The sequence below is a fragment of the Lathyrus oleraceus genome, chromosome 2 (assembly GCF_024323335.1).
Source record: "Lathyrus oleraceus cultivar Zhongwan6 chromosome 2, CAAS_Psat_ZW6_1.0, whole genome shotgun sequence".
In the NCBI taxonomy this organism is placed as follows: domain Eukaryota; kingdom Viridiplantae; phylum Streptophyta; class Magnoliopsida; order Fabales; family Fabaceae; genus Lathyrus; species Lathyrus oleraceus.
In genome coordinates this window covers 183352643-183379839 of record NC_066580.1, presented here as the reverse complement: position 1 = coordinate 183379839, position 27197 = coordinate 183352643, and the positions used below count along the sequence as shown (strand labels likewise).

The window sequence follows — 27197 nt, the reverse complement described above, 5'->3', positions numbered from 1 at the left end:
CCTAAAATAAACACATGTGATAATACAAAACATTATAGGTCACTTTGGACCAAAGCCATTGAATCTTGAAAAAGTCAAACTTCAAGTGCCCATAACTTTCTCATAAAAAATCCAAATGATACAACATTTAAGTCCAAATTGGTTTTCTTGAAAAGATCTACAACTTTAAGGTTGGAGGTTTTGGCATTTGAGGCTTGCATCATTGAAACATAAGGGCTTGAAATTGGTCATTTTTGGCAAATTTCTCAAATACATGTTTTGTACCTTGAACTTCACGGCCTTTTTTCACAATTTTCCAAACTCCAAATGGATTTTTGTTCAACATAGATTTTGTTCCTTATGTCAAGACCTTTCCAACCATTACCCACATGCCTATGTTTGGGATTTCTATGTATGACTTTCGAAGAGGAGAACATTTGTGACCATTTATGGAATCCAAGTGAAACCTTCATGCACAAGCCAATGCCATTCAATCTGCATGTGCAAACTTGCTTCAAATCATTTCAGGTTGCATTTCCAATTGGTTTTGGGCCTCACATACGCCTGTACAGGCCCATGCATGGAGGACCCAATTCTCATGCACACGAGCTTGTCACACTTTCCTTGCAGCTTCAGCTATAAATAGATGCATCACTTCATTGAATAATCAACCTGAAAGTGCCTGAAACCCTGCTGAAATCATTTCCCAACCTCACACCAAAGGAATTTTGAGTTTTCATTTCACTTTTCAAGTTTGATTTTCAACAACATCAGTTGATTTTCAATACTAATTCCTAAGCCTTGCACTCATACCATACATCAAGATCAAGCTGCAAGCAAGCATTTGGTTGGATCGTGCTTATCAAAGCTGCACTTCAAAGGTTTCCATCTGAACTGTTTTGCTTTGAATCTCACTATATATTGTGCATTGCTTGTGTTGGTTTGTTTTTCTGAAGTCCTCGTGTGAGAGGAAAGCCAATGGTGGCTTTAATTTTGTGAATTGTTGAACTTCATATCAAGTACCTGGATTTTCCATCTCTGATTTCTCCTTCCATAGAGATCTAGAGAATAATCCAAGGTTACAGGGGTGGTGTACATCACCCTAGCTTTAATTTGGTATAAGGATCGCTTGTTTTGGTTGAGGTTGCAAAACCTGCAACTGGTGGTCGGACTTTACTTACTCACCGGAGAAGACGGTGGTTTCCACCACCGTCCCCACGTGGAAGTCCCTTGGCCCTTGGATCCATTAGCCATGATCTAATCCTGACCTTTGTTATGTTTGACTTCATTTAATTCATGATACTTCGCGCTTAACTAATGTACATGGTAAGCGCGCGCCTCTGATCCGTTGATGATGTCCACGTCAATTAATGAGATGGATCGTGCGCCTCTGGTTTTTTCTATTTTTATTAATTTCTGTTTTATTTTCTTTTATTCCATTTATTTTCAAAAATTCATAACTCTTTTATTTGGAATCACAAAAATATGGGACCAATTGCAAAAAATTTCTCTTAAATTCTAGTTTCATAATATGATTTTTAATTATTTTTGTGATACCATTTTTTTTTGTAAATTATTTTGTTCTTGATTGTTTTTAATTCATTTAAAATACCTTTTGATATTCAAAAATGCCAAAAATATTTTCTTAACATCTTTGGATGATGATAAGTCTATGAAAAATATTCTCATCAATTTCTTAATTGATTTGAGATTTATTTGAGATTTTAGTCCAATTATATTATTTTTCTTCAATTTTAATTGTTTAAAATAGTTTCTGTTTTCAAAAAATGTTGAGAAAATTTGTCAAACCTAGTTTGACCATGTTAGACTTATGATGATCCAATTGGACTTATCCAAGTTGATTTGAATTGGATTTGAAGTTTGACCTCACTTTGTTCCTTTTATTTTATGTATTATTTTAATTCCAAAAAATACCAAAAATATGTTTGACCTTTCTTGACTTCTAATCTTCATTTCACTTCTGTTTATCATTGGTTGATGATGTTTCCATTCACATTTGATCATTATGTTTTGATTATGTCATTTGAATTTCCATTTTGTACATTTCATCTTCATCTCCTTTCTTCATCTTTTTCTTTTGACCAATGAGTTAATTATTTGTGGGTAGACTTGACATATGAGGGGCTTAACCTTCTTTGATCCAAATCAAATTCAACTTGATCAAAGATCAAGTGAATTGCTTTGTGTCCAAGATAGGTTGCTTCTTGGTCAAGCAAAGAACCTGAAATCCATACAAGGCCATCCTTCTTTTCTTTTGGCATGGCAAGTTGTAGGAGCTTGGCTTACTAGACATGGTTTCTAACTTGTGTTTATTTGCCTATAGTTTGATTGACCGACCTCAGATAGGTGTGACTACTACATCAGTCCACTTACGATTGCTTAACATAGCGCTAAATTACCTTATGGCACACTGACACTAACTACTAATTACTAACTTTTAATTCAAGCCTTTAATTCTTGAAATTTACTTTAATGCAATTTAATTTCTTGCTCGTTTATTCATATTGTCTTTTCCCTTTGCTCATTTGAGCTCATGTTTATGTTTATGCCATTTTCCTTTTGCTCACTTGAGCACATTATTATGTAAATATATTATTGCCTTGTGCTTGTTTTGTCTTTGTTTGTGTGAACCCAATGCAAAAAGGAGAAAGGACTTAGAACTAGGACCTCACCTATGCTTAATGGAGTTTCAAGAGCAACTAGGCCTCATGCCTTTAGAATGCTAAAATTGATTGAAAAGCAACTAGGCCTCATGCCTTTAGAATGCTTACATCTTGAAGACAACTTGAAAGGATCCCTAATCCAAACTCTCTCTTTGTCCATTTCTTATTGCATTTTAAACTTTTTGATTGTTTGTTCTTGTGTGATTGGGATTCCAAACTTGAGCTAATTAGAAGGACCATTGTCATGAGCATCCAAGTTAAGAGAGACAAGCCAATTGGAGGATCCTAGGAGCTTGATTGAATACTTGTTTGATTGCTTGAGTTAATTGCTAAGTCCAAAGGAAAGGAGCATCTTGGATCATCTTTATGATCTCAAGAAAGGAACTACAAGGGTTTTATTCTCTTCTCTCATCTTTGCATGTTTAGGACTAGTCCTTCTCCTCTTCTCTCCACTCTAACCCAAGCCAAACTCATTTTTGTGCAAACATTGACATTGTTTTCATAACTAGAAACCTAGGCATTATGCCTTTGATTTTTCAAACTCTTTTCATTAATACTTATTTTGAATTAACCTAAAGTCAACATTGACTTCATTTTGTGAATACTTCTAATTTATAAATACAAATCACTCAAGTTGTTTTTTGTGGTTCCAATGACCACCTTTGTTACAAACTTTTTGTTATAAACATTAGCCATAGGTTTGAGTTATCATAGTGGTTGATGTAAACCTCGCCTTATCCTTAGTGATTGGACTATAAGTCTTCCATACTTATTATAGGGTGGATCCATCACTAGTATGTTGAAGCTCTCCTCACATGGTGGATTGTTGGTTTAGGTTGAGTTTTCTCCCTTTTATAACAAAATACCTTAAGGCTTTTGACAAACCAATTCACCAACTTATTTTGAGATTTTTACCCCGAACTACGAGGTTTTGATCCTACCTTTGTGATGGTACGTAGGCAATGGTTTTATCCATTCAAACAACAAAGTTGTAAATAATTTGTATATTCTTTTCTCCTCTCCCCAATCATGTTTGCACAAATATTTTCACAAATACCAACCTACCATACAACTTTGCAAAAAGGGCTCCCTTAGAGTACTAAGGATGATTTGGGTGCTTAAAACCTTCCCATTGCATAACCAACCCCCTTACCCAGATCTCTGACATTTTTATTAGTTTTTGCAAGCCCATTCACTTGGTGGAGGTTATGTTAGGATCAATAATGTCACACGAGTAGTCGTGGTTAGGCATTACTCTTTCCAATATAGACCTTAGAAGCCAAGGACCTTAGATTACCTAGCCAATCTTGGCCTATTTTAGGATGTAGTGCGAAGATCGTTCAAGTGTAAGATTTGATACGATTGTTACACGATACTACACTCATAAGAGTCTCTCTTGAGAATATTTTTGGAATACGAGTAGTCATTTATCCGATAATATCCGAAAGATAAGATGATGACTATGAGAACCTCTTGTAGGACATGATTGTCAGGATTAACCATAGTACACTCCCATTGGGTGGTTTTTAACCGAGACTCCATGCTCGTGACTTGCAACAAACCTTTGATTCGCGGTTGATTCGTTCTCGTATATCCTTAATATCAATGGAACTTGGGTGTTGATAAGGTGTAAACCATAATCCACCAAAATGGATGATTGATTATAAGGATGACTTGATTCATCCCGTGACCTTTGTATGGTGTGACTTGCTTGATCCTTGAGTGTGATTGTTGCGTCCATGCATTCATGCATTCATTTGCATCCATATCATCAACAATGAGAAAATTTTAAGGAACTTAAGAGGTCTATTTGCAAATTTTCAGACATGGATAAGCAAAGAAGGAATACGAAGAAGTACGGTTTCAGACAACCCGACTTGAAAGAGTTAAGGAGTTTGACATCCTATGTATTAGATCCCTTGGAGTTCAAAGCTCGCCATGGGAAGGTTTTGTCTATTCTTGCTACTCAGGTGGATGAAGGTCTGATGAGTGTGTTGGTGCAGTTCTATGATCCTCTGTACCGTTGCTTCACTTTTTCGGATTTCTAGCTTTTTTCCACGCTTGAGGAATATGCCTATCTTGTGGGTATACCTATCTTAGATCAGTTGTCGTTCAATGGTTTGGAGAGAGTTCCTTCTTCCCAAGAGATTGTTGATCTGTTGCACATAGATGTATCTGATATTGGTGCTCATATGACTACCAAAGGTGGAATTCAAGGTCTCCCATCTGATTTCCTCATTGCTCAAGCTACTTTATTTGGGAAGGCCATGAGTGAGGACTCCTTTGAGGCCATATTTGTACTTCTCATCTATGGGCTAGTGTTCTTCCCCAACATCGACAATTTTGTAGATGTGAACGCCATTAGGATTTTCTCTACTCTTAATCTCGTCCCTACTCTGTTAGGTGACACTTATTTCTCTTTGCATATGAGGAATGCAAAGGGTGGTGGTACTATTGTGTGTTGCTTGCCTCTGTTGTACAAGTGGTTTATTTCGCACTTGCCGCAGACGCACGCCTTCAAGGAGAACAAAGGATGTCTACGGTGGTCCATGAGGCTTATGTCTCTCACTAATGATGATATCTTTTGGTACAACCGTGTGTACGATGGTGTGCAGATTATTGATTCTTATGATAAATTCTCCAATGTGCCTCTTCTTGGTACATGTGGTGGGATTAACTACAACCCTATTTTCGCTCACCGTCAACTTGGGTTCCCCTTAAAGGATAAACCTAATAACATTCTGTTGGAAGGTGTGTTCTTTCAAGAGGGTAAAGATCCCCAAAACTTGAAGGGAAGAATGGTCCACGCTTGGCGCAAGATTCATAGGAAGGGAAGGAAAGAGCTTGGTCTGAAGAATTGTATTGCTTTGGAACCCTACACCTCGTGGGTGAGGAAGAGAGCTTCTGAGTACCGAATGCCCTATGACTATCCGAGACCTACACCTATGGTTATGGTCGGGCCTTCAACCCTCCCTAACCAAGGAGTAGAGGAGTTGAGAGATGAAGACTGTTCGCGTGCTTGGGTCCGTGAGCGAGAGGAGCTACTTCAGCAACTCAGAGATAAGGATGCTTTGATAGAATTTCTAGAGCATCAGGTTATCGACGAGCCTGATGATGTGGTTACTTCTCTTCCTCCTCAATCATCCAGGTTTTGGAAGAGGAAGTATGATCGACTCGCCAAAGAGAAGGCGGATATGGAGGCAGCCTATGAGAGAGAGGTGAAGAGGCTACGTGCAGCTTATCTTCCGGTATCGAGAGCTTTAAACGATGGTTTCTAGGGTTCCATAGGATGTTATTTTTCCTCCTCTCTTGTATTGTATTTGGTTACCAAGACTGTACTTCTTTGTTGTAAAAATTTTTCCAAATATTATTGATATGAATATTCCATTATATGTCTAAAAGATTAATATTTTCCAAACATTTGCAAGTAGATCTCTAAAGGTTCCTCTGAATAAAAATAAATCATATGCACAAGCATTGCATGCATCATATTGGTATGGCTTCGTTTGAAGCTTTGTATGGTAGAAGGTGTAGGACGCCTTTGTGTTGGTACGAATCTGGAGGGAGTGATGTGGTTAGACCTGAGATAGTTCAACAGACTACTGATAAGATTAAAATGATCAGAGAGAAGATAAAGGTTTCTCAGAGTCGTCAGAAGAGTTATCATGACAAGATAAGGAAAGCACTTGAGTTTGAGGTAGATGACCATGTGTTTTTAAGACTTACTCCAGTAATGGGTGTTGGTAGAGCATTGAAGTCGCGTAAGTTGACGCTGTGTTTTATTGGTACGTATCAGATTTCTGAGAAAGTAGGTGATGTGACTTATCGGATTACATTGTCGCTGTCACTCGCTAATCTCCATGATGTGTTTCACGTGTCTCAATTGAGGAGACTCATTGTGGATCAGTCGCATGTTGTCCAATTAGATGATGTTGAGGTTAGAGATAATTTGACCGTGGAGACATTACCTATGAGGATAGAAGATAGAGAGGTGAAACAACTCCGTGGTAAAGAGATCGCTTTGGTGAAAGTCGTTTGGGGAGGACCGGCTGGTGGAAATGCGACGTGGGAGCTTGAGAGTCAAATGAGGGATTCATATCCCGAGTTATTTGCTTGAGGTAATTTTCGAGGACGAAAATATTTCAAGTGGGGGAGAGTTGTAACACCCTGATTTAATTTCCGTATTTATTTATTAGGTGTTTATTTTAATTAATCATTATTTGGTTTGATAATTAATTAAATATGTGTTCTGGTGATTATTTGAATTATTTGAATATATGTATTATTTGAATAATTAAATTTTATGAATAGAAATGACAATTGTCTAGTAATGGGCCTAATTAATTAGAATGGGTGGATAAGTGGGTTAAGCCCATTATGAGTTAAAAAGATAGTAAGGGTTTTAGAGATTAGAGTTAGTTTTGTAAAACAAGAGAAGAAGAGAGAATAGAAGAGAAGTGAAGAGAAAAAGGAGAAGAGGAAACTAGAAGAAGAAGGACCTAGAGATTTCAGCTATACTAAGGTAAGGGTGGGATTTCAAGTGGTTATGGGTAAATATAGTGTATGTAATGTATGTGGGTTAGATATCATGAACTTAGGATTTGAGGATTTTGATTTTTGAGAAACCCTAACATGTGTTTATGTTTTAATCCATGAAATTGATGTTTATGTTATGTTATGATGTTTATATATTGAATTCCATGAATGGGTATGCATATAGAACATGATTTGGTGTATAATTGCATGTTTGAGCTTCACTTGAAAATGGTTGATTTGGGATTTCGGTGAAAATTAGTGGAGCTTAGAATCTTGTTTCTATGATCCTAATAGTTGATATATGATATATATATATATATATATATATATATATATATATATATATATATATATATATATATATATATATATATATATATATAGATTGTATAACTATTTATTTCATGAAAAATGATGGATTAATGTGGTTTTATGATGAAAATTTGTGCTGGACAGCAGCATTTTCGCAAGAGCAAAAAAATTCTGGTTTTGACAGCATTTTCGCAACAGCAAATTTTCTGGTTTTTGACAGCATTTTGAAAAACTTGTAAATTTTCTGGTTTCTGGTACATGAAATCGATATGTTATGAGATATGACTTTTGTACATCGTTTAGTATTTATAAATGAATACTTGTGGATTGTTGAGCCATGTCGTATGATGATAAACATGTGATTATTTAATAAGATGATATGATGCATGTTTGTATGAAGTGTGATGAATTCTAATAATATTTGTATGTTTGTCATACATTTCATATTATTATGTTTTTCTATAATGATTAAATTCTCACCCTTATGTTGGAATGATGTTTTATCGCGACATCGCTCAGGTACCAGAGATAGTGGTGCTTCGCACAAGGATTAGATTCGGAGGCTAGTTCTTGTTGTGTTTTGACTAGGTAGTCTATAGTGCTCTAGTCATGTAACACTTAGGTTTATGGGATTATTTGTATTTGTTTTGATGTTTAGAGATATTATTGTGTTCTCTTTTATCTTGTTATTTGGATATGTTGGTTTTGATGTTGAGTGGCCTTAGAGCCTAAAACGATATTTTATGGTAGATGATTTATGGGAATCATCACTATTTACCATTTATGAAGAGAGATGTTATTCCGCTGTGTGAGTTTGCATGTTTGTTTTTTGGTTTTGATTTATAATTCGTGTTACTTGTATGTGACCATGGCATGTGTTGTTTTTGGCAGAAGTAAATGTGATGCCCTCGTGTATGCATGTTTTAACTTACTCTGATTATGCAATTGTATGTTGTATTTGAGTAGTAGTAGTTTGAGGGTGTTACACCTTGTCATGTGAGTCTCTAAATTTGACAAGTTCCCGCTTTTCTTCCCTTACTATGTTAGACCCATTGCTTTGGTAAGACCTTTATCATGTGAGTCTCCGACTTTGACAAGTTCTTGTTTTTCTTCTTTACCATGTTTCACCCAATGTTTTAGTAAGACCCTTATCATGTGAGTCTCCGGCTTTGACAAGTTTCCTTTCTTTGGTTTAAACACCACCCCCAATCATATCTTTATTTCAATCTTTGTCCTCTAAACTATGGAGCTCTGACTTCCTCGTTGCACTATGAGGGTACATAAGCACGAGGATGTGAGTCCTTGGCGAGCAATTTCTCCACTCTTATTTATTCTTCCCTTTTTTTCTCTAGTTCTCTGAACTACGAGGCTATGACTTTCTCATTTCACTATGAGAATATGTAGGCATGAGGGCCACAATCCTCCTCGAGCACCCTTTTTTCTAACCCTTTTTTGTTTTATAGGTACATGAATATAGCAACACCCATCCAAGCAAGAGAATTCAAAACGGTTCCCATGGAGTACCATGGATCTGAGGGGTGATAATACCTTCCCCTTGCATAACCGACTTCCTAACCCATTTATCTATTCTCCCCTTGGATTTTATCGATGTTTTCCCTTCCCTCTTTTGGGATAAATAAAGTTTGGTGGTGACTCTCTTGTACCTTCGAACATGTGATGTGTTCGGTGAGCATATTCCATCTAGCTTCAATACCCAAATGCCCTAATCATAATATGAGTAATATGGAGCAATGCAAAATTTTGTCAAAGGACTCCAAGCACAAGTTCAAATGCTTTTAAATGCATTAGCAGGTGGTACAATAAGAACACTAACTAAACCGTAGGTAAAAGAGATCATAGAGAAGAGGAGTTTAAATGAGTACAACTTTGTGAATACCAGAGGGTTGAACATGCTGGAAACCAAGAATAATTCTCATGGTGAATCAACTTTAGGAGGATACGAGGAATTCCTCACCATGCTGGAAGTATTAAATCAAAAGTGTGACACATCAGGCACCATGCATGAATCTTCAAGTGATGTAATATTTTTATTATGTACTGACAGTATGAAATAACATTTTGGAAGTGACTCTGACTTGTACCGAAAAAATATTTAAGTAAGACGTACAAGCTATAACTACGAGTTCCAATCTAAGAGCAACACAAAAAGAGACAGAATTCAAGATCTCGTCGTTGGAAGAGACTTTGACTCAATTTATGTTGACAACACAAAACAAACTCGTGGATATGAACAGGGTGCAGGACTTGTTGAAACAAAATCATGAGGAGTCAATGAAAATATTGGGAGGGAAAATATCTAACCTAACACATCAGATTTTATTAGTGACATAAGAAAAGGGAAATTATGACGTGATAGAATTAAGGAACCGCACAATTCCTTCTTCTCCCAGTAGACCAAAACCAATCATTGACAAACCAAAATCAATACCTAATGAAGATGGGGTTTCTGATGAAATTTTTTAAAAGGGGGAAACACTTGATAAATTCATTGATAAGGAATCACCTTTTCAAAGAATAAAATATCAAATCATCAATGAACCAAACCCTTCATTACCTTATTACATCAAACCACTGTATCTGCTAAATAAAAAGAAACCAAAGAGAACAATGGGGGTAGACGCAAATGGAACCAAACCCTTCTTAGCTTTACAAGTTAATATTCCATTTTGTGAGGAGTCAAAACCTACGAAAATGAAAGAACTCTTAAAAGGTAGACACAAATGGAAAGATGATGAAAATGTGGTCCTAACAAAAGAGTGTAGTGCTATCATTCAGCGCAAGCTCCCACCTAAATTAACAGATTCGGGTAGGTTTATAATCCCTTGCTCTATAGGTTCGTTAAAAATTGGCCAGGAACTTTGTGATTTAGGAGTGAGTATAAATCTGATGTCGCTGTCTTTGATGAGAAATCTAAATTGTGGGGAGCCAAAACCTACGAAAATGACTTTGACACTAGCCGACTGATATGTCATTTATCCTTATGGAGTCTTGGAGGACATGTTGGTAAAGGTTGATGATTTACTATTCCTACGGATTTTGTCATTTTGGATATGCTGGAAGATTCCGAAACACCATTATTGTTGGGGAGACCATTCCTTGCCACGTGCAGAGCTTTGATTGATGTGGAAAAAGGAGAATTAATTCTCAGGTTTAATGAATAACTTGTAATATTTAATGTGTTTGAAGCCATTAAAGATGCTCATGAAGAGTTATAATGCTACCAAATTGATTTGATTGATGAATTAATAGAAAATGTTTCGAGGGAAGAAAACCTCTCATCTCCACTAGAGAACGATTTGGTACAATCTATTTATGGAATAGGGAAAGGTAACAATTATATTGAGGAAAATGAGTTTGTTCTACAATTGCAAGCAGTGTAGTTGGACCATGGTTATAGGAAATTTGAAGAATTAGGGGAAATTAGTGAGTAAAAACAAAAGGAACCAAAACTTAAAGAACTCACCGAGCATTTGAAATATGTTTTTCTAAGTCTAGGAAAGAGGCATCCCGCAATTATTAGTAGTACATTATCAAAAATTGAAGAATAAAAATTGATTATAATCCTAAAGGAAAACAAAGGAGCTTTAGGGTGGAATATGGTAGATTTGAAGGGAATTAGTCCATCATATTGCATGCATAAGATAAAACTACAGGAAGAATTCAAATTGGTTATTCAACCTTAACGACGTTTAAATTCATCCATAAAAGAAGTGGTAAGAAAATAGGTACTTAAGTTACTTGAAGCAGGTATGATTTATCCTATTTATGATAGTTCGTGGGTAAGTCCAGTGCATGTAGTTCCGAAAAAAGGTGGCACCACTTTTATTCGTAATGAAAAACTGAATTAATCCTAACCCGTACAGTTATAGGATAAAGAATGTGTATTGATTATTGCAGGTTGAATCTAGCTACATGGAAAGATCAATTTCATTGCCGTTTATGGACCAAATGTTAGAAAGATTAGCTGGACGAGCTTACTATTATTTAATAGATGGATATTTGTGGTATAACCAAATTGTTGTAGATCCCACTAATCAAGAAAAAATCGCATTCACTTGTCCATTTAGAGTTTTTGCATATAGGAGGATGCCTTTTGGCTTATGTAATGTGCCAACAACGTTTCAATGGTGCATGCTTTCTATTTTTCCTAACATGGTTAAAAACTCAATAGAGGTACTTATGGATTATTTTTCAGTTTTTGGTAAATCTTTTAATTGTTGTCTTGATCAATTGAGCGATGTCCTTAAGAGATGCACCGAGACAAACTTGGTTTTAAATTGGGAAAATGTCATTTTATGGTATCTGAAGGCATTGTGCTTGAACATAAAATCTATGTTATAGGCATTGATGTCGACCAAGCAAAGATTGAAGTAATATAAAAACTCCCACCCTTGGTGAATGTTAAAGGGGTGAGAAATGTTTTGGGTCATGCAGGTTTTTATAGGAGATTCTTTAAAGATATTTCAAAATTTTCAAAACCCTTGTGTTACCTTATGATTTAATAAAATGAATTCAACTTTGATAAAGAATGCCTCAACTCGTTTTCCGTCATAAAAAAAAATTGAAACCCGCCATTGTGATTGTGTCTCCAAATTGTGATGCAAGTGATTATGCAGTTGGCGTAATTCTTGGCCAAAGACATGCAAAAATGTTTCATGCAATTTACTATGCTAGCAAGGTTTTAAATGATAATCAAGTTAATTACACTGCCACTAAAAAAGTTTTTCTAGCGGTATATTCGCTTTGGAAATTTTTTTCCCCTTATTTAGTTGGTTCCAAAGTTATTGTTTTTACATATCATGCAGCTTTAAAGTACTTATTCAACAAGAGTGACTCCAAACCAAGATTGCTCAGATGGGTGCTTCTGTTACAAGAATTTGATTTGGAAATCAAAGACAAGAAAAGAGTAGAAAATATGGTGTTCGACCATCTTTCAAGGTTGGAAAATGTTGAAGTAACCACATATAACCAATGTATTATGGAGACATTTCTGGATGAGTGATTGATGGCAATTAGTGAAAGACCTTGGTTCGCGGATATAGAAAATTATAAAGCAACAAATGTCATCCCAGAAGAGTACACTTGGCAGCAAAGGAAACGCTTTTGCAAAGAGGAGAATTTTTATTTATGGGATGATCCATATTTTTTCAAGAAAAGCCCTGATGGTTTACTTTGTAGGTGTGTTGTAGGTAGAGAAGCGAATAGCATTATATGGCATTGTCATAGCTCATCGTATGGGGCATACCATAGTGGAGAGAGAACGATATCTAAGATAGTATAAAGTGGGATTTGGTGGCCTAACCTGTTTAATGATTGTAATTTATATGTATCTACATGCCATAAATGTAACAAAACGGGTAACATCTCAAAACGAGACGAAATTCCTTTGAATATTATGCTTGAAGAAGAACCATTTGATTATTGGGGAATTGATTCTATGGGTCTATTTCCCCAATCAAATACGTATCTTTATATTCTAGCATGTGTTAATTATGTCACTAAATGGGTGGAAGCCATTGCTTGTAGTGTTAATAATGTCCGAACAGTTATTAACATTTTGAAAAAGAATATTTTTGTCAGGTTCGGTGTATCCAGGGTCCTTATCAGTGATAGAGGGATGCATTTTTGCAATAGATATTTCTGTTGGAGAAGTATAATGTTAAACATAAGGTGTTCACACCATATCATCCATAGACTTGCGGTCAATTAGAAGTATCAAATAGACAACTAAAGAAAATCCTAGAGATAACTGTGGCATCATCGAGAAATAATTGGTCAACAAAATTAGATGACTCCTTATGGGCTTACAGAATAGCTTTCAAAACTCATTTAGGTTTTTATCCATATCAACTAGTGTATGGCAAGGCTTCTCACCGTCCGATCGAATTGGAATATAAAGCATATTTGGATGGCCGGAAGAGGTTATTGAAGTTGGATGAACTATAGGAGATGCGAGTGTATGCGTATAAAAATGCGTTGATTTATAAGGACATGACAAAAACATATGATGACAAGAAACTTGCATGTCAGAACTTCCAAGTGGACCAAGAAGTATTATTGTTTAATTCATGGTTGAGATTATTCTCGGGAAATCTGAAGTCCAAGTGGTCATGACCATTTATAATTACCGATGTTTGTTTGTCAAAGCGGGGCTATTGAAATTCAAGATCCGGATTACACGAGAAAGTTTAAAGAGAATGGACAACGGCTTAAGCATTGTTATGGATGATAGATTCCAAGTGGAAACACCTCCCTAATTTTGTCTGACCCCGGATTTCTATCGTTAACCTATTGACGAAAAAGAAGCGCTGGATGGGAGGCAACCCATCAATTTTTAATTATTTATCATTTTGTAGAATTTATTTTATTTCTATTCAAGCCCATATCAAGAGGAAGTAGTTACTCAAGCATAAATTTTCCATGAAGATCTCAATTGTCTTTAATAAACAAGTTTGTAGTATTTTATTTTTTTTCCAGATTGCAAGTTTAGAACTTTAGCATTAAACAAATGATTCAAAAGAAACTTGATCATCATAATAGAACTAGAAACTTGAAGGCGAAGGGTTAGAAAAGATTCAACGAACTTGTACTCAACCTACAGATACCTCACCTAGTAAGGTTTGAGCCAAATATTTCAATTGTTCACTTTTTTTCTTTATGTGTGTATCGATGCATTATTATTTTATCTGGTTTGATTTATTTCTAATTTAGTTATCTGGTTTGAACAACATACATTGTGGCAAATATTTTATTTATGACTTTGAGCCTTTGTAAACCACCCTTTAGTAATAGGTTTATCTATTGCTAAACACTTTAAGCCTAAGCCTTTCTTTTGGTGACATAGTCTAAATTTTTTAGCCATATTACTTGAAAGATCTTTTCTTTCCACCCTCTTTTTGGAGTTAGGTAGAAGTATAATTCTTAAAGTATATGAAAAATATTAATTTTGGGGTTGCTCTTGGAGTGAGCAAAGTTTTAAGTTTGGGGTTGGGGTACTGGAAAGTCCTCTAATGTGTTTGTTGTGATTTCTATGATGAACTCAATTAGAACATAATCAAGCTAAGCTTAATTGATTGTGCATGTCAGTTGAGTGATTACCCTATCCATTGAGTGAATTATAGTGAGCTGAGAGATAGGTTCAATACTTGTCAATGTTGAGGATGTTTTCCGAATTCGTCAGATATAATTTGGGAGCTAGAGCCATGGTCAGGTAAAATAAATATTTAATTTGATGATGTTAGATTGTTATTGTGCGACTTGTTATCTGTTGAAATGTGCAGTTGCAGGCAAGTTACTAGAGGACAAGTAACGATTCAAGTTTGGGGTTGTGATGACAGTCCATCATTGCATATATTTAGTCGAAGAATTGGTGAAAAACAAGTGAAAGTTGAGCAAATTTGAGGAAGAATGGCCAAATAATGAGGGGAAAATAGCTAAGTATGCAAATTATGGACTTAGTGAAAATTTGAGTGAAAAAAGAGCAAAAAAAGTGAAGCTTCGGAAATAATCACGTCCATCATCACGCAACATGGTGCACTCGAAAGGGCATTAAAAGTTGAATCGCGCACGCAGGGTAGCATGCCCGTAATGGTCACTTTTCAAAACCAATCACAAACCAATGACACAAAAAACAAAGATAAAAACACACAATGATTTTTATATTGGTTCCCTGTTAACTAGGTTAGTCTAGTCTATTCGCCAGAGTGATTTCACTTTCTCACAAGGACGTAATCCACTAATCAAACTAATTACAATCTCAAAGACTAGCAGCCAATGATTTCTCAAGGATTCTGACTAAACCTAGTCCCTCGAGGAATTTAACAACTGTTAAATACATGTTTTGTATTTACAATATTACTTCTAAATAAGAAGATACAAAAAGTGATAAAAATATTTTTCACTTAAGAATATATGAAATAGAGCGCTAAGTGTTTTTCTCTGTTTTCTCTTTCTCGATATTGACTTTCTCTATTGAAATTCTTGCAACATTCAGATATATGTTTATTCAATAAAGTTCGTCGTTTTCTCAACATTCTTTGTCCTCTTTATATAGATTTTGAATAATACCGTTGGAGGATAGAATTGGCAACTTATTCAATTCCACAGTTATAATAGTGGTACGAGGTTAAGCCGTGAAACATGGAGTACCCTTTGTAGTACATTCCTTAATAATTCAAGCATATTTTTCCTTTAAGGAAACATTTGATTTTTCCGCTTAAATGTACGATTATCAGGAATATTCTTTCAATTATTGTTCTATAAATCATTGGCTTAGTATTAGAGATGATTTGAAGCTTCATCAGAGTTCAGAGCCTTGAAGATAGACTTTAGAGTCTAGTCAATATGAGGCTTGAATTTATCAAAGTAATTCTGAATTGTTTACTTCATAAGCGTTGATTGTGATATCCAGAGGTTGAATAATATCGTTGGAGGATATAATTGAAAACTTTTTCAATTCCACACCTGTAATAGTGGTAAGAGTTTGAGTCGTGAAACATGGAGTACCGTTGGTAGTACATTCCTTAATAATTCCAACATATTTTTCCTGTAAGGAAACTTTTGATTTTTCCACTTAAATGTACGATTAACAGGAATGTTATTTCAATCATTGTTCTATAAATCATTGGCTTAGTATTAGAGATGTTTTGAAGCTTCATCAGAGTCCAGAGCCTTGAAGATAGACTTTAGACTCTAGTCAATATGAGGCTTGAATTTATCAGAGTAATCCAGGATTGTTTACTTCAGAAGCGTTGACTGAGATATCTAGAGGTTGAATAATATCGTTGGAGGATATAATTGAAAATTTTTTCAATTCCACATCTGTAATAGTGGTAAGAGTTTGAGTCGTGAAACATGGAGTATCGTTGGAGTACATTCCTTAACAATTCCAGCATATTTTTCCTTTAAGAAAACATTTGATTTTGTCGCTTGAATGTACGATTATCAGGAATATTCTTTCAATCATTGTTCTCTAAATCATTGGTTTTGTATTAGAGATGATATGAAGCTTAATCAGACTTCAAAGTCTAGTGAATATGAGGCTTGAATTTTTCAGAGTAATTCTGGATGTTTTCTTCAAAATCGTTGACTAGGATATCTAGAGGTTGACTTTAAGTAAAGCATTTATTCATATTATAACTTTGGTTCAAAATATGATGGTGTTTAGAGTTCAGAGTCTGATGAAATCCACGTCCGGAGTCTGATGAAGTCCAGAGTCCAGAGTATGCCTTATTCAAAGTTTGTTTTGTCCAGCTTTATTCAGCGTCTGGCTTGTTCAGAGTCTACTTTGTTCAATGTCTGACTTATTTAGAGTCTGCTTTTATCTAGCATTTGAATTATTTATTTTGCACACTCAACCAACTATTAAAGTACAAAATTGTTCTTTATACTTTGTTATCATCAAAACTCAAAAAATATAGATGTAGAATCAAACTTCTTTCAACATTAAGGTTATAATATTTACTCCACATATGCGAAAAGAAAATACTTTAAACCCATGAGTTTTAATAATTATCTAATTCCGATGATCAAATCTTCCTCACTTTTCAAATTCGAAGAATAATGCAAAGTTCATTTTTCAAAAGAGATTTATTTGAAATCAATATTTAAATACTTCAAAAATAAATTAGATATTAGTTTTATCTTCTTAAATACAATAAGATTTTTGAGTTGGTGGGCTTAAGTAGGACATTGCCAACTGTTGTCAAGAATGTGCATCAGATCTCAGGCAGAATGAAGAAACTAAGTAGTCCGACCTAGAAATCTTTTTTTGAATAAAACAATTCTATCGGATATTGGTGGTTCCCTTCCTCCCCACGACTTTATGAGATGACTATTTCTATTAAGTCGTATTGAGGATGTGAAAAATACTAAAATCTTGAACGAAAGACTGACTTTCTAATCCGATCACTTATAGACTTGATTCACATGTCAAAATTAACTGACATGCTTTCATATCAAATTTAAATATCCAATTTCAAGTAGAAAGAAACTATAATATTTTTCTCAATGTATAAATATTTCTTACAAAAGAAGTTGAAATTTCAAAAAAACTTTCATTTATTTATTTTTATTGAATAATTTTACAGATCAAATAGACTTATAAGTAAAACATTATACTTAAAAAAATCTAGATATTCTTTTACACCCCAATACTTTTGAAATCATAATCATGACATCATATCCTAAATCTAGACTCAAGTATGATCCGAATTCAATGAACTTGGAAGAAAAAAAAACTTATACTTGAATAATAATCCAATAGAATGGAATGAGAATAAAACATAATATGCCATTTATAAAGTTCCATATTACTCTTCTCGGTCCTCAAATGTGAGAAATTTGAGAACCTATACAAAGCTGATCAGATTTTATATAAGATCCATATTTAAAATTTATGAATATTATTAACTCCCACAAATAGGTGCCCTCACTTATCATTCATGCATGTGCCACCTCCGAGCAGGACTGAGTAGCTACGAGGAACCATAATATTTTTGCTTGACATTATACATACCTATATACATATTCATAGTTTTGCATATAACTATAATTATTACATATGAAATATTTTATAATCGATTATCTAAACTCTATAATTGATTATTCTTCAGCTAAAAATCTTTTTGGTTATTCCAAAGAGATTTTCAAAATAATTTGAAAAGGATAAAGTTTGAAAACTATATTTTTGAATGTGTATATATATACTTTTAGAAAATAGAGGGAGTGATACACTTTATTACAATGATCTTAAATAAAGTAAAAGACTCTAGCTTCGAATTAGAGATATAATTTAACAATTAAGTTAGTTTTTTTATGACATTCATAATCTTTTGATCTTTGTTGATTCAATCATAAAAAATGCTATTTTATGCATTTTAATTCATATTCATTCAGTTATCGATGTTTATAGTATTTGATTTTAGTGATTTAGTTATCAAAATATATTTTTCTAATTGATAGTCTTGAGGATGATGGTTTTTCTCTTATAATGAAATTTATATTTCTTTTTATCCTCACATGTTAATTTTTTTATATATATAGAAACACTTAGCTTATTTATAGGTGTTGTGACGATCATCAACTATCCCAAATCTTCATCTTAAAACATGAAGAGGTTATATAACTTATCCTACCATCATAAATCACATTTATCATGTATTTGTGCATTCATCTTTACCATGAATATAATTTTAAAAATATAGAATTGGGAGTGATATATGTAGTATTAATTAGATTATATAACTGAAAAATAACATTAAATTGTATTGAAAAATAAAATAAAGCGTTCATTTTGAGTTTTCTAAAAGAAATAATTATTTTAGATGAATGAAGTATTCCTTAGTATTCATAAAGAAGTAAATAGGTTCGAAATGGACAAAATATTAGAAATATTATTGGTTTTTGACTAGAATGCATAAGGTGAAAAAGAGCAGAAAATTTTACCCTATACCCCTACAATTGTACCCATACCCCTACATTAAATTTTTTTTGACCAAAATACCCTCATATAAATAGGGTATATTTTTCCTTTCAAATTTTTTTTACCATTTTCGTTGAAGACTTCCGGAGAAGACAAATATTTGACGTTTTTGCACTGTATACCGGAACACTTAAGAGTAAGTCTTCCGGTTTGGATATTTGTATACCGGAACACTTCTCTAAAGAGTTCCGGTTTGTTGTCTATAATGGACACTGAACCGGAAGTCTTTTAGAAAGTCTTCCGGTTTGTATACTTGTATACCGGAACACTTTCTTCGAGACTTCCGGTTTGGTTGATGTATACCGGAACTCTTTAAGAAAGTGTTCCGGAAGGCTTTTTGTTTTTTTTGCTAACCGGAACTCTTCTTGGAAGTGTTCCGGTACGTATTTTTTTTTTTTTTTTAATTATTTTTTTTAACATTATTTTTGCAGTGGTTCGAAGAAGAGGTGCAGATGGCCGGATTCCAGTCCGCACGTTAGACCGGGGTGCATCTTCATCTGCAGCTGCAGCTGAGCCAACTGGATATCCAGGAGGGCCATACGATACGTCTCTTTTGGTGAAGTACGAGCATCATGTTGCTCGACATATATGGTTCGGTGAGGTAAGTAAACGGGCTATATTTGAAAATGAATAATAGTTGAATATTTTATAATTTGTTTTCTAATATGTGTTTTAATTGTTTTTAGGAAAGAGGACCAAAGAAAGAGTTGAAGGTTGCCGGACATGGACTGAAGTTGACTTCTAGGGTTCCATTGGATCTTTCACCACAGATGGAGAGTTGGGTATCTAGATCCGGTTTAGCTTCACTGCAGAGAACGAGTCTGAACAAGATAGACACAAATCTTGTCTCTGCATTTGTGGAAAGATGGCATCTAGAGACATCTTCATTTCACATGCCGTTTGGTGAAATGAACATTACTTTAGATGATGTCGCATGTCTACTTCACTTGCCCATTAGGGGTATCTTTTGGAGTCCTCAGGATGTGACTGAAGAGCTAACTGTTGAACTTGCTGTTGACTACCTAGGAGTGTCACAGGGTCAGGCACAGTCACATGTTCGGAGCTGCAGGGGGTCGTATTACAAGTTGGAGTGGTTATATGATATATTCGTACATCATAGGGCTGCTTCCAGCTGGGCATATGCGACTAGAGCATATCTATTGATGTTGGTGGGTTCCACCATATTTGCTGATAAGACCTTTACACTTGTAGAGGTACGATACCTCCTCCTGTTTAGGGACTTGGATGGATGTTCAAGATATAGTTGGGGAGCAGCTGCACTAGTTACCCTCTACCAATATCAGATATAAAAAATACCATTAGATATTGAAAATATCAAATATTAAAAATATCAGATATTCAAAATAACACATAAAAAAAACATAAAAATAATATCAGATATAAAAATAACACATACAAAATTATAAGACGTACCGATTAGTCGTTGTGTTACCCAAATGTAGGACTCGATTAATCCATGCTCCAACAAATCTATGCCTATGTGGAGTCAACCATGTGTCTTTCACATAATTAATAAATCCACTATAATCAACACATGCTTGCTCAAGTTGATGCAACCGCTGACCATACTCAACCTCATCACTAGCCCAGACAACTTCCATCCATAATGTGTCTATCGTCTTTTGCAGGTCATTCACCACATGTTGTTTGCATTTGGCACCAACGTTTTTGTTAATGTGAAATCTACATAGCAAATTAATCGAGTTGGGAAACACAACTTCAATTACTTTCATCAAAGCAAGATCTCTATCTGTCAAAATCACTTGTGGACACATGTCTTTCTTCACAAACAACTCTTTTAATTTCTCCAGTACCCAGCAAAAATTCTCTGTTTGCTCAGACTCCATATACGCAAATCCAACAGCAAAAGTCAACTCAGTCGATGTCATGCCAACAATTTCAAACAAAGGTTGTCTATATTTGTTTGTCTTGTAGGTGTTATCCATAACTAACACAATCAGAAATATATTCAACAACTTAACTGAATCAGGATGTGCCCAAAATATCTCTCTCACCACTTCCGAGTCATCCTGTTTTCTACTCCAATACACATATCCTGCATCCTCAATAAGCTTAAACAAATGTTGTATCTCACTCCTTGGACCTCTTATCTCTTTTTCTATCACACTCTTATGCTTGTATACTTGCGTAATCCGAGTGACATTCTCAGGAAACTTGTCTTGCAAGGAAAGCAAAATGTTTCTAGGTGCTACATGTCTCTTTGCCAAATCAGCGACATGTTGCTTCATGTCTCTTTGCCAAATCAGCGACATGTTGCTACATGTCTCTAAACGAATGACCTTCTAATCTATCAGGTAAACCATGATTATGTAACCCACATTTTACATCAATCTTCCAACCAGATCCATCTTTCGCCGGAGTCGACCTGATTTTAAATGGACATCCACATTTCTTGGACGCACTTTGGGTACCACTATCACTAATCTTGTGTTTCCCACCTTTATCACAACCAAATATTATTTTGTTACTTCTCCCTCTCTTCCCCGTTTCAGTATCTGAACGACTGATAATAACAGTTACTTTATTGTCGATTCCAACCTTTTTAATCCATCTGATAACCTCTTCTCGTGTATCAAATCTTTCCGTCGTCATAAACGCATCAGTAGTATCTACACATATTTTGGGAAGATTTTCCATTTCTGTAAAAAAAAAAAAATTTAAAAAAAAAACGTACCGGAAGACTTTAGGAAAGACTTCCGGAACACACATAATGCATACCGGAACTCTTTGGAGAAGAGTTCCGGTATGCAAATTTTTTTGATATTTTTTTCTATATGAACCGGAACTCTTTCCTTAAGTGTTCCGGTTTGCTTTTTTTGTGTTCCGGAAGTCTTTCCTAAAGTCTTCCGGTTTGGAAAAATACATACCGGAAGTCTTTTTGCAGGAGTTCCGGTGCGAGGGGTGTGAAAGTGTAATTTTTGCAATTTTCAACCGAATGGTAAAAATGAAATGGTAAATTGGTTAAAACCAATTAAGGGTAAAATAGGAATTTTTAAATTTTTGTAGGGGTATGGGATTAATTGTAGGGGTACAAGGTAAAATTTTCAAAAGAACAATCACCTTAAAATATTGTTTGTCCTATTGGGTTGGCCCGGTGCATAATGTGGCCGTTTATATTATGTAAACACATTTACATCTTGGGCTGGGTTTGATCTGACAAAAATTATAAGACATAATTTAGAAAATTGTATCCCATAATAACTAATATATACCCCTACCCTCTAAAACTTAAACTTTTCAAAAGATTGTTCATTAAGAGAAAAACAAACAAAAAAAAGTTTTTTTTATTCAATGCTACTATGTTTTCTAAATTATCATCTTTGATGGGATTTTTTCAAGAAAAAGTAAGCATGGGAAAGCTAACGAATTAGAGATATTTATGTACATGTTTCTTTCGGTTTCGAGAGGTTTTAATGTCCAAATTGATAATAAATATATGAAATATATGAATTGATTTAGATTAAATTTACATATTTGTAAGATAAATTCCAAATTGAACCAATTCGAAATACAAGAGATTGATTTGATTATATTGTTCGGATATATTAAAAACAAATGTACAAAAGTATTTTTAAAAAATATCTGATCTACATCAACTAAATTAATATAATTGACTCAAATAAAAGGATTCACAAATGGAATTTTAGAAATCGAAGCTCGAATTAATTAACATTAAATAGTCTTAGTTTAGTTCAATTTTGCCTAAATTAAAAAAAAAAAACTACCTAAACATTATAATTTAGTTTAAATTTCAATTTAATTCGGGTTTGCTCTGAGGAACGAACACCCTACTTCTAACTAATATAAAAGGTTGTTGTTTTAAAGGATTAGAGTCAAATTCAGCCTATTAGTATATTGTCTCGTGATAGAATAAATACAGCATAAATAAAGAGTTTTTTTTAGTGACTAAAAATAAAATATCATGGTGATAAAATAGATATTTATCGGGTCATATGTTTGATCTATACATATTGAGAAATCTGATATCATTATCTTGTTATTTCATGAGTTTTGTACATATTTGAAAGAATTATGATAAAATATATGATATATTTAAATTATATGATCCTATTTCACTTAAGGAAAGTATTTATATCCGAATATTTTCTTACTTGTTTTATCGCTTTTATTTTTAATTTAGTTTTTGTTTTAGTTTGTTGAATCACCTTTATAATTGAATTTCTTGAAATCAAATTTAAAAAGATTCGTTTTTAACATTTATAAAACTTTGGTTAGATTTGATCTTGATCATGATATTTTTTGATCAATTGCATGTGTAAGTGGAATGAAAACATTTTATATTTTTAGTTTAAGTTTGATCTAAAGTAAATATCAAAGTGCCTTTAAAAATTTTAAAAATTTTAAAAATTAAGATTTTACATGTTTGACTTGAATCATTAATTTTACACAATTTTTTATTCTTATCAAATTGAACAGAGGTGAAACCTGGTCATTTTATTCAAACATTTTTTGTACTTGAATCAAATCATTTTCCTGATGCCATTTTCTATTGAGTTTAATTGAAATACACTGACAGTGTAAAAGGATTTTACACCGTCAGTTAGTCATAGACGTCAAACATTAAAAGAAGTTTGACTTTTATTTTAAAAATCTATAAAGTAATACAAACGGATGATGGTGATGAATCGACGGTGTAAAACTTTTTACACTGACAGTGTATAGTAATTAATCTCTTTTCTATTTGATTTGATTCGAATAAATTTTTGAACATGATTCGAATCATTCGCTTTTTAAATAATTTACCGTCAATGTTGTGGCATTTGATTCGAATCAATTTTTGCACATGATTTGAATAACGTGGCTCATGATTCAAATCATTTTTCCCTAATTCAAATCAACCGGTATGTTTTCCTTTTATTCCAATACACTTGCTCATTTGATTCAAATCATTTATTATACTTGATTAGAATCTAACTGATTTTTTCAACCAGTTTGTGTGCTTAATCTCAAACACATAAAACCTTTTTGTCATCATTTCTCATATAATATTTATCATCCTGTTCATAATTTTCAGTGTGGTTTTAGTGAAAAATCAATTTCCTCTGTTTTGAATGTTCAAAGTCTTGCAACAAAATTCTTGCATCTTCAACTTCAATTGAGTTCAGATCTTGATAACAAGAGTTCTATAATTGATTGAAGGAGGCGCGTCGTTGAAACTAATCGTTCTTAGAGATCTTGTTGAGTGTTTCAAGTTGTTAGCAAGATCGAAGTGTTTGTCAATGGTGTTGACGCATTCCATTGAAAAGAAGTATGTTTTCTCTCCATAATTGCCTTAGTAGTGACTGCGTGGAAGGCTACGGATAAGGCAGAGTTCTTCTAAGATCTTTGGAAAATTTCACCACTCAAGGAATCAGTAGGATCAAGGGGTTTGTTGCTACGTATGAAGGCTTGGATCATAAACAATGATATTTGAAGATTCAAGAAACATAATTTGAGTAAAGGTTATATAAAAGAGTTTGGCAAGTGTATTGTATACAAGTCAAGATCCATATAGGAGATTTATTTTCTCATTTGTATTATGGATTGGTGATTGAATGAACTCTTGGAAATATTTGTCAAATAACAAGGAACTATGCAGATTCCAAAAGGAAACGATTGAGGAGTGCACGTAGGCAAAGCGAGGACGAACGCCGAAGCACTATAAATCTCAGTGTCATCTCTCTCTCTCTCTCTCTCTCTCTCTCTCTCTCTCTCTCTCTCTTACTCTTGCATTTAAATCCGTAGTATTTGCATGCTTAGGTTTTTCAATTTCATCGTATTATATTGTTTGTTCATTGATAGCGATTTATTATGTAAGCATTAGGTTTTCTTGGAATTGGATAATTGGTTAAGCTATATTGCTGATAATAATATGAATCGAATTGAACTTAGAACTCTATCTATTGAGTCATTGTGTAAACACTTCTCGTGCATTACACAATTGAATCAATCCATTCCAAGCATTTCATCATATAAATATATAATATTTGTAAAATGATACGTGTTGACTTGATCAATAATCAAACTGTATAATTTTCATTTTCGCATCAAACCTTCCACTCGCAACTATTTTTGAAAACACTCTAATTTAGAAAACAACGATTGAATTTTTTAATTTGGGTATATTCAACCCACTCTAGACCATTTTTATACTTTCATGTTCACACCCAATATATGAGACATGATAAAGTCGTGGTTATATGTTTGAACATGTTTTGAAGATTAATTTAACAATATTATATAATTTAGACATAATTAATAAATATACATGATTAAAAAAAGTGATATTATAAATGATGTTTGCATATAAATCATATTAACTAAATAATGTATTTGATATGAATAATGAATGTTAAATGTTTTCTCTTTTCGTCTCCCAATGAACTTCCTCCACTTATTTGCATTTTCTTTGGGTCGTCCACATAGCTCAAGGATACATAAGCCCAATAATAGATGGAGCAATGTCGAACGAAGAACAGGTGGATCTTTCTCCCCCTCGGAGTAGAATATCTCCCTCATAAGCATTATTCCAACTGTCCAAATTGATCCAACAATTGATCGCATAGTATGCCTCATCGCACGCGTTCAGTTCCCAACCAATTCTCTTATTTAAAGAAGAGAGCGCGACATTATCAGGTATTCAAATCTTTTACCATTCAAACTTCACTTCTCACCCGCTTACTCACATGTGTTGCGGCGGGAATTTTTTGAGATTAATCTATTGATTAACTTAACTCATAAAAGCAAGAGTCACCACTGAACTTTATTATTTCCAAATGGAATGGGAAAAAGGACGAACAAAACCCACAAAAAGGTAAAACAAAAGAGAACATCTGGATACAAGGGTTGGTTATGCAAGGGGAAGGTATTATCACCCCTCATATCTATGGTACTCCATAAGAACCACTTGCAAATCTGTGTTTTAGAAAAAGCTGGATTGTTTGTTGAATGATTTTAATTTGAAAAGGCATTTTGTCATATTGGAGTGGAAAAACTCAGCTTACTACCCAAAAGTATGAGGAAATGAACATTTTCATCATCTTGATATGGATAACTTTTACTTGGACTTTCTCATAATCACGTCTCAACATTCAAGTGGAAAATGTCAATCATTTCTCGAAATATTGTAAAGTATAGTGGTTTGCATCACTACAAGAATAGACTAACATTCAATATTTCTAAAATAAGGATCTTAAAGGAAAGTTCACAAAGGCACAAAAAGAAGTTTGATGAAGTTTTTCTTTTTTAGAAGTTTGAAAAAAAGTTTAAGTATCCTTAAGTATTTTAGCATTTATTGAGAAAAAAATATTTTCTGGTCTCTTGACAAAGTCAACGTTTATTAAGAAAATGTGTGAAGTTTGAAAATAAGAAGTTTTTTAAATAGAGAGAAGTTTTAAAAATTGAAGAAATGGGAAGGAGAGGAAGAGACTATCTATAAGACCCAAAATTTGACCCTAAGATCCCTCATGCTATATCATCATATGCATTGGCTTTAGGATCACACCTTGGCATCCTCCTTACCCATCATTAATTGGGATTGCATTGGGAGAGATCACCAAGCACATTTGATTGTATCATACTTTTTTTCATTATTTACTAACAATAATACCAAAAATATGTCTATGTATATCTTTGTTCTTTTGTAGGTAGTGTGTATGCTCACCAATGCCTCATCAAGCTCATATCTAGGGTCTAAGATCCTCAATGCAAGGAGAATAATCAAGAAAGGACTCACATTGACTTTAGACATCATACATGAGTCCCCATGATCTTCACATATCATTTTTATCAAGAAATCATCAAGAGTTTGAAGCTTGTTTGCCTTGGAAGCCCTAATTCATCTGGGTATCTTGTGTGATTTCCTCAACAAGTTTCTTCATAAATTGATCAAATATTTAAAGGGATACTTAATATTACATCATCTTACATATATATGATCCTCCATGAGTCCAAAAGATCAAGAGAACTTCAAGTTTGTAAGTTGGTTCATGGTGGTTGACCAAAGAAAGTCAACTCGTCAAAACTGGGGTCCCCTAGACCCTATCTCCTATAATATTTGTCATATGAAAATGATTCCAAGCTTAAATTTACTCATAATGACATTCCAAACAACTTTCATGTTGAAGTCTAGAGCTAGGTTG

General features: G+C 34.0%; 1 protein-coding gene across 1 annotated transcript; it reads left to right on the top strand.

The window, feature by feature from the left end:
• The first annotated feature begins 6279 nt into the window (after positions 1–6279).
• Positions 6280–6780, top strand: LOC127122533 (uncharacterized). Its single transcript, XM_051052852.1, has one exon. The coding sequence runs from the start codon at positions 6280–6282 to the stop codon at positions 6778–6780; it is 501 nt and encodes a 166-aa protein (XP_050908809.1).
• The last annotated feature ends 20417 nt before the right edge of the window (positions 6781–27197 follow it).